The 10,147-nt window shown below is 34.8% G+C and overlaps 1 protein-coding gene across 1 annotated transcript in view; it reads left to right on the forward strand.

Moving 5' to 3' along the window:
* The window catches only part of LOC120626500, a 33,383-nt gene extending 23,457 nt beyond the window's left edge, over positions 1–9,926 (forward strand). Inside the window, 4 exon segments of the mRNA XM_039894027.1 lie at positions 2,959–3,079; positions 6,541–6,547; positions 9,247–9,853; positions 9,856–9,926. Coding sequence (XP_039749961.1) covers positions 2,959–3,079; positions 6,541–6,547; positions 9,247–9,853; positions 9,856–9,926 — 806 coding nt within the window.
* Positions 9,927–10,147: the final 221 nt, after the last annotated feature.

A 10,147-nucleotide genomic window follows, 5' to 3' on the forward strand; every position in this document is an offset into this window, starting at 1 on the left:
GTATGACGCCTTTTTAATGTTCCAAAACCTAGTATAAGTTTATTTTAAATAGAATGAAAACTTATACTTAGTTTGCGCTTAGCTTGATCTGTTAGGAGACTGCAGCCGTGGCTAGTTACCACCGTACCAACGAAGACACGCCGTAAAACGATCCGGCGTTACGTTTCTAATGCCGCGTAGAAACCGATTTGGGGTATTGGATATAATATAATTGCCACATAATTAACAGGTTAGCCCGCTGCAATCATATACTGCATAATTACTTACCATATTGCAGTCAAGAGCAAATTTGGCTGAAATTAATTAAACAGTGGCGTATCGTCAGCCTGGGGTAGTAAACATACTACCTCTCCCAGCCGCAACTGGCAGTAGTCGACTGGAGTGCTCACGCACCGGAAAGTAAATATAAATGATGATTAGACTAGCCCTATAACTGGGCCTTTATTACTTTGTCAGGCACAAGCTATTAGATACTAGACTAGTACTTATAGACTAGATGCTATAGCAGAGTTTCTAAGACCACCTTTTGCATCGATTATCATTTTTACCGAAGTATGTTTACTTAATGATCGGGCGGCGCGAATGGAAAAGCGTCTGGGTTTTGAATATACCAAAACACTCATGAGTAGCAGCGATCGGATAATCGCCCGGTGCAAAAGTCCCGTGGCCAGCACATAACAGAGTTATGCCAAATTTCAGCTAAATCGGATATTAATAACTTGGAAAATGGATTACAAATTTTAATCCTTAAAGCTGGTATTGAACAAAAACAGGTCAATAAAGACTTTCGTTGAGGCGATTAAAAAATTATAAAATATAAAACTTTGAATACGCACGGTACAGTTAATTCGTGCAAGTTTAATTATTTCAAATGGTAACAGTATGTATAATATAACTATAACAGCAAAAAGGCTTATATCTAAAAGTTAAATTTATTTTAATATTTTAAACAAATATTAAAATGTAGCGAAAGTTATGGTAAGAATAAAATTATAAAAAATAAGGTCATTGTTAGTATGTTTAATGAAAATATTACCAAGATATTGTTAGGTAAAATGGAATTTAATGTATACTTTAAACTTACCTACTTATTAATATTACTTTGTAGGAAAATTTCTTTTCTAGATAAAGTTCGACGAAACAATTTGTAATAATTGGGTAGGAATTAAAATTAGTTAAATGCCGACAAATGAACAAAGCAGAAGTAGAAAAAGAGCACACAGGCTAATAAAAATAAACCTTAATTCACGCAATACCCGTACACGCTGTATGGACATTATGTAATTTGAACACAGAATTAAGACTATGTTTTTAGTTAGTTGGTTTAGTTGAAATAATCCCAAACACTAATGCCTAGTTCGCACTATGTTAGAAGCGAGTAATTTAGTAACCAAACGTGTCTAACCATAAAAAAATTATGGTAGGTTAGAAAATTGTTTAGCCGAGTCCATCCATTTCATTCCTATATATTTCATATATTTTTCGGTGCCCCCCCCCCCCCCCCCACTCGTCCGTGCCTGCTGGTTCACCGGCTAAAACTAACAGAACCTGTCAATCTAGTCTACTTCATGATCTGTTGAAAAATTACTTTTACGTTGACTAATTACTATTGCATAGTAGGATGTTCATCTTGCCAAACAACACTCAATTGTAAACTGTACTCGACTACTGTTTGAACGATTTTTGGGTAGTAGCGAGTATTTTAGCTACTAAACTACTAAAACTACTAAATAATTTAGCTAACTAATTATAGAAATTATAGTTTTCTTAACTCTTAAACTTAACTAAACTAGTTCACCGAACGGATATATGCATCGCTAGATGATTCAAAAAATCATATAACATTTTGATACCGAATTACACAATACTAGCTTGTTTTGATTCGAATGTAGAACAAATTCATCCTTGCGTAAGATTAGGTTAAAGTTGAATAACTTGCAGAGCCGGTTAAATAAAGGGGGGTTATGTAACATTAAAATAAACAAGAGTCACCTGGACATGATTGTGGGAACAACGTTTTATTATTAATGCTGGGATTCATATAGATTCGTTGTTGAAATTTCTGTGTTCAATTCATACGCTTTCATAATACATTAATGCAAGTGAGATAAACGAAACTTATGACCTACTAGCGTACCCAGCCCGCTTCGCCGGGCTAGATTTTGCTTTATTTTATTTAAACAATAAACTTACATCATTAAATTTTTAATTTAGGTCTCATAATATATTAAATCATTTATTTCTCTCAAATCTATTTATTCTCTCTAATATCATCATAGTAAATAAAAGCTGTATTTGACAGTTCAAAAATAGGAGTGCTCCGATCGTCACCAAACTTTACAGGATTACTCGCCAGGTCAATCCGGAGATTCCCTGAAAGTTTCATTGAAATCGGTCCAGCCATTTCGGAACATACCCATTTATCTTTTATATATATAGATAACAAAAGTTATTGAGGCAAGATAAATTTTTGTAATTTTTTTTATGGTGCTTAATACGTCAATGATTAATTGACGTATTAACAATCATATTATAAAAGCGTATACTTAATTCTTCGTTAATATAGGTAAATAAACTTGAACTAGACTATACTTCAATGATACTGCAGATGTTTAATGGTGAAAAATGCAAATCAAATTTCAATAATGATATAACATTATTCATGTCGATTATAAAAACATAATTTTGTAGTATTCGTAAACTTAATAAAATGTCCAAATCATGAGGCAATCATGTTAGCCTAGTAGTCCCAATTCTATAAAATTACATAACTTCAGTAATTCAATAAATTAAACTTAATTTATAAATTGGTGACAGATCGTTTATATAATGTGAATTTGAACTGCATGACGTTATAAGAAAATGCTTGTTGAAAAGAAAATGAAAGTGATTGCTGAGGTAGCTTTAGCTAAAATGCTGTATGTTTAATTCTACGAGATGATTATCTTTACTTTTCAGAATACATAGTGATGTCATCCGTAGTAGACGATGACGTGTTATCAGAGCCATTTCACTCGATACCATTTCCTCTGGAAGAGCTTCCGTATCTAAATTACGATTTAGTAGATTACATCTTGTGGTAAGACCTTCATCTGTGGTCAAAATGTCTATGCCATGTGAATTATGCTTCTCCGATGATATACTTTCTGATCTTCAATATTGTATATAATCATCTCATATTGTACATATCAATAAATTACTTTTTTGTTTTTGTTTTGATATTTCAGTTCTTTTTTATATTTTTGATAAATATATAAGATGTGTATATTTGGAAGAAGTTTGAATATCTTTAATACTTCTCTCTGCTGTATACGCTTTAAATGCTTGCATTCGATAGGTTTGTAATCCTATGTATCTACAAAGGAATAAAATGTATTGATCTGCGTAACCACAAAGCATACAGTATTTCGTCTGATTTCGCCACAACAAAATTCAACATTCATAATATTTAGGAATAGTTAACTAATTTTAGTTTTTTGTATATAGGTATTTTTTTAAACTTAGGATGAATTAATTCTGTTACGTTAAATTAACTTAACTTCTTGCTGTTCCAAAAACATATGGTTTGCCTTATTAGCATAATCGTCTACTTTCCTTTTTTTAAGCGGAAACCGGCATTGGTTAACGTAACACTTTGCTTTGCATCAAGTAGCATTTATTTAGGTTTGACAATAAGTGAGAAATTATGTAATATTCCTTTGTAATATTTCGGGATCTGAAAACTTTGTGTAGTAATTTTTGTTTAAGGTCTTATAGTAAATTAAATGGCAAGGTAAAATTCATAGTTAATATCAACAAATATTTCATAATTCATAAAGGTAGGTTAGGTTCTTACCTATGCTTTAGCTAAATCACGTGATTAAACATTTTTTTTATATTATTTATTGCACGTGAATGACTCATATCTAGGATTCATCATTATCATCATTATTGATCCGTTACCGACCTTCTAGAGGGCGCGGGTCTCTATCAGAGTGAGAAGATCCACTGCGTATTGGTGGACTCCACACAACATTGGGATCATTTTGGAGAACTCTCTGGCATGCCGGTTTTCCCACGGTCTTTTCGTTCACCGTTGAAGCAAGTTATATTTAAAATTGCTTCATGCACATAACGTAGAAACAAAGGTGTGTGCTGGGATTCAAACTCGGCTCTCCGAAAGTGGAGTGGAAAACCCACGGATTACCATACACACCTTTGAGAACATTATGGATAAATCACAGGAATGCAGGTTACCTCGCGATGTTTTCCATCAAAGTTAAAGCAAGTGTTATTTATTTGCTTAAAACGCACTCTGAGAAGTTAGAACTAGAGGCCTAGGCGAGGTGTATCTAGGTTAATAAATCATAAGTTCGTAGGATCATAGCGCTATTTGCTAATAAGGATGTACCGAATTTCCAGAACGTTCCTTGTAACAGAAAAGCGAAAGCACTAGCACCAATAAATAGGTACATTATTCATCCCCTATTTTCAAATGTGCAAAGCCATTAAGGTTATGATTAACATCCGCTTGTAGAAAATTATTACTGTATTGAAAGTCATTAGGGTCGATATTTACATCGATAATATTATATAACCCGATGGAACCCAGAGCTCTAAAATGACCTAGATTTCTATCATTAATTGAAAACCTTTCACGTTAAAACGATTACCCAGGAAGACCCACAATGCCAGTGAGTTTATCGAATCACTTGTGAACCCGGTGCATTCAATGAAAGTGTATTATGTCACCGGTCCGGTTGACCCACAATCACAAAGTGAATCAGAAGTTAATACACGCACGTAACTCTTAAAGGATGCTTAAGTATATATTTCTTAAATTTGGCATACGAAGTTCGTAAATAAATAAATAAATTTAATAAACATACCACGACAAAACACGCATCTCCATCTAGCCTCAAAGTAAGCGTAGCATGTGTTATGAGTACAAAAATGATAGTTAAATATTTTTATGAATAATTTACATAAATACTAATTATATACAGATAAATTCCAGACACTGAAATCCAGATATTACACAGACATTTTCCATTTGTGTGATCGAACCCACAGTCTTGTACTCAAAAAGCAGGGTCGCTGCCCACTCCGCAAATCGGCCGTAAAAATTGCAGTTTCTGGTAGGAGTTTACTGGTAGAGATCGCCTCCGAACAAAAAGCGTTATACCGGCTCCGGCTATTAAATAGAAACCCATTTTTAATGCCATAGAGTTGAAGGGCTATACAGGATTCCTAATATTTTCTTGCAAAACGGCTGATTAAGTTTAACCTCCTCTGTCAACACAGTGCTATACCAAGTGCGGACTGGTAGACTTCACACCCCGTTGAGGACATTATCGAGAGATCTCAGCCCAGTTGGTAGGACTTCAACTTCACTTTCGGGGGTCCTAGTTCGAATCTCAGCACGTATCTCTAACGTTCCTAAGTTATGTGCGTACTAAGCAATTAAAATATCACTCACTTCAACAGTGAAGGATACTATCTTGAGAAAACCTGCATGTCTGAGAGTTCTCCATAACGTTCTCAAAGTTGTGTGGAGTCCACCAATCAGCACTGGGTCAGCGTGGTGGACTACACCTTTAATTTTCTCATTGTTAGAGGATACCGTGCCCTGTAGTGGCCCGGTAATGGGTTTGTATGATGATTATGTGTACTTTGTGAAAAAGGATAGAATTAATTTCAATGGTATGTCAATAAAGTTCAGTTGAGAGATTCGTTGACAACAGAATTGGCAACAGTATGTTATGACACTGAAGTTAATTATTGCCGTGTACCTACCATCAAAGCACCTAAGTTACGCGTCTTATGTTCAGACCTATCTGTTTGCCTATCTCTTTAAACTCCTTCCTTATATGACGCAATGCTGTCGTGCCAACAAATATATAACATATTTTCCTGATTTCAACGAGCACACGGGAGCGTAATGTCCACTATCACTGTAACGTAAATGTTACTTTGAGAAAATATATCTGTAGTATATATCTTTCTAACTATGAATCTTTTAAATACAAAACGTTAATTTGAATATAACTTGTAGTTAGAATGCCTTTTGTAGGAAAACGATTGGATAAACGATTTATTACCCCAAAATTTACGTTTGGTGAAATTTCTTTTACAGCCTTCAAAGTTTCGTATCGCTTCTAAAGTTGTGATTCTGTCAAAATGTATTGATAAACTCATACTCAATAACATTACTATACTATAGGTTGGTAATACATACTAATATTTTAAATGCAAAAGTATGTTTTTTCACTTGGTTTTACTTTACACCCTAACTATGCATAGTTAGGGTGTAAAGTAAGTTCTAACGATATGCCAAAAATCAAGTCGATTGGCTGCTCCTCATCGACTTGATTTATGCATAGTGTTAGTTGAAAGGACGGAGAGTTACATAAGCTACTTTTGATCCCAGAATAAACAAAGAGTTCTCACGGGATTTGTTATAAATCGAAATAAAAAAAACGGTAGGTATTATATGCTTCTAGACATCACGGTCTGAGATGTTATTTCCTATCAGAAAAAATCCATTTCTAATTCAATAAGCTTTAACGTTCATGAAAGATAAAATACAGCACATTATCTCATTAACACCCATAATAAATACATCGAATGCCGTATTACAAAACCCAATATGGAAATTTTGTTATGCCATAAGCATTTAGAGTTTCGCGAATTGATACAACGTCGATGTTGTTCTCATTTTCACAGGACATTACGTATGGTGACAACCTGTTATTGTTATGTAAAATTTAGGGGTTTGCGCAATGCAGCAAAAACACTTTGCGTGTTAAAAATTTTATGAAATGGTAATCATAGTATAGTGATATGAGAGCCAAACAATTAAGGCACTTAGGGATTCCCTTTGGGTGCACCTGCAATAGTATCGGCCTTGTAGGTCTAGTTTGCAAGTTTCCCTCGATCCTGGATTTGGTTTAAAGTTGTAAGGTGGTAACTTGGTTTTACATAACGAGAAATTCTTGAGGCTAGCCTGGAGGTACCCAGGTATAGCGCTAAATTAAAATCAGTTTAAACCCACATAACAGCTAAAGAGCTAGAAGGGTCTGGGTCTAAGCCCTAAAACCACTCTACTGTAAAAAATACGAGGAACATAAATACGCTAAAGATTAATGGTTCATCCAGTTATTTCTTCATGAACGATTTTCAATAAGAAAATTTATCATTGAGTCTTCTACTCTTAGCGTACAAAATAAAATCTAGATTAGAATATCTAACTACTAACTTGTCAATCTTCGAAATTGATAGTTCCATGACCTTTTCTTCTTCTACAAATACCCCTTTCTTTACGAATATTCACTATTTATTTATACTCATCCAGTTGCCTTGCCAGAAGCTCCATCTGCAGCTGAAGATTTTCCAAGGCAGTGACCGAAAGGCTCCAAACTGCGAGTTAACATTAGAAGTAGGGCTTGTGGCCGGGACAGCACCCTTTAGATCCTTCTGTAGACTATCTTTATTTTATCAATGTAACTGCTTGAAAAAACGATTTTGTTTTCGTTGCTGACAGAGATTCTAGAATCAGGTGGCTAATTGCATGCCAGGAATTTTACATACCATTTTGTCTAGTTTCCATGATCCTCCCTAGAAATTTTAGTTTTTTATGACTGTCCCCAAAATTTACGTTATGAAATATCCAGCTTGGTTTTCATTCTTTGCAGAACCATAACATGTGTACTTTGTCTGTCCCTTATTATTATGGGCGCGCCTTGAAATAAACTTCTGTTTGCATTCATAATAAACACAAAAATCTTATAACACAATTTTCCAAAGCAATTTTAACATCTTGCAAATACAGGAATGTGTCTTAGAAATCAATCAATAGCCTCAGTAGCTTAAAAACCTCGATTTGATTAAGCGATGGAAAACCTATATTAAACAGTGTTATTTAATCTTTAACAGTTGTTATGTCACTGTTAAATGAGCGACTAACATTGTCTATATAAATATTTATTCCTGCACTAATAACCCACAAAATTTTGTTACGTACCGTATAAAATTATAGGTATCGAGGTTCGAAATTGTGCCGTATGACACGGTCCAGTCATTCAATGGACACGTGTTTTGCAAAGCTGTTAACGGCTAGGACCGTCTTGCGTAACACCTTACTAGCCGAAAGAATTTGTGAAAGGCGTAAAAGACATCATCTTTGTTCGGTAGTTTGCTGTTACTTCGACTAAAAATGCAAAAACTATCGAATGTAAATCCCGTATATAAAAAACAATAAACTAAAGAACGATATAAAACAGCTAGATCGATCTGGCTAATTATTTTTTAGTTGTTTTCGTAATTGTCACGATAGGATGTGTATGGAAGAAATTAAAAATAAACTTTCATCTTAACCCGAAGTTGGAAGAGTTATGAATCCTGAATCCTGAGTCTTTACAACTTTAAGGGTTAACCTTAATACCAATTTTTATCAATACATTTAATTCCAAAAGTTACGTACGTAACTTTTGAAAAACAAAAATAATTCATTATCCAAAAATTTAGTTTTTTCGGAAGCTATTATGGTTAATACCAAACTAAGTCTAAGGCTAGTCAAAACGTCTTGTCGATTGCGAGCTTGAAAATTTTTTCACGCGTTATTTTACGTTAGTTTACTTATTTAGTCTACTTATACTCCATAAATGTACCTACTTATATTAAAGCCATCTGTATTAAAGAGAGAAAGGGTAAGTTTTTTACTAGGCCAATTAATATCCTACTTATTTTAATATATTATTAACTACAACGACACTGACCAAATAATGATCGCCCACTCAGCATCATTTGCAGCAAGCTGCAGCACTGTAAGACTTGTCCTTGTCTTGAAATCACAGTTTTCGCACCGTTATTTTACTGTATAATCCTTAATTATGCATATTGTTACCATTGCTTTAATCCCTCTATCTATTTATGATTTCATTATCCAAGTTAGTTTTCATGGAATAATGACTAAGTGTTATTATATTTTACCGCTTTATGATGACTAATATTATTCATCATGTTTTTCATAATAATTTGCGAGGAACCTATCTACTCCGATCAGATATTAATATTGCCGGTAATTGAATATAATTACATAGAATTTAGCTCATCAATATTGCAGTAAGGCGTTGTATCTATATTTAATGTTATAATCATCTGCATTGCATTAGAAAGGAGTACATATCTGATTTGGCATCATTGTGTAATCAAAAGTGCGTGTACTGACCGATGACGTAACTTATGCTTGACTGACATTTCTCTGAGACAGGAAGGGGAAAACTGAATGGCTTGCACGCTGGACTGGTGATACTAACACCTGTAGGAGATGTCGCACACAGCGAGTCTCAACATGCAACACATCAACACCAAGGATACACCGCATTAGACCCACCACCATCAATACTAAATACTGTATTTAGTGCAGTCAAAGACGTATTTACATCAGCAGCACCCATCCACGCAGATAATACAGCTGTAATCGATCAAATGCCGCCACCACCGCAATCATTCCCACCGTTCAAACCAATGTCTTGGGGTGCTGTAAATTCTTATGGAGAACCTGCTATGGCAGACAGTTATACAGATTACGACCCAAGGCACACATATTCTTACGACCACGCCTCATCTAAGCACTCAGTAGTACCAGCAGCCCATAAACACGAAGGTTTAACATCAGCTAAAATCCAAAAAATTAACGCTAATCTAGCGAAAGTTAACGCATATTTAAATGAGAACCAGAGGTCGTCAGAAGATCTTCCGAGATTTAACAATCAGTATGCAGAAATGCTTAAGAAGGGCGTCGTTTCTCTACTACCGACTCCGGTTGTGAGTGATAATGAGATCGGTGTGCTTCCGGCTGAACTACTACCAGATCCATTGACGACTACAAGTACAACGACTACGATTAGAACAACAACGAAGACGACGACTACACCAAAGACTGAGAAGGAGACCCCAGAAAATATTAGGAGAAAAAAGGAAGTTAAATTCATACTACGAGGAAACAGGATTGTTCAAGTGTGACGATTGACTGTTGACTGACTTATGAGGTATGTTGACTTGTATGACGAAAGACTCAGACAGACATTACTCTGAATAAAACATTGCGGCCTTTACAAACATTGCTATGAAGTCTCACTGTGCAAGTGCCACCAACACTTTATCT

The sequence above is a fragment of the Pararge aegeria genome, chromosome 9, assembly GCF_905163445.1.
Source record: "Pararge aegeria chromosome 9, ilParAegt1.1, whole genome shotgun sequence".
Lineage (NCBI taxonomy): Eukaryota > Metazoa > Arthropoda > Insecta > Lepidoptera > Nymphalidae > Pararge > Pararge aegeria.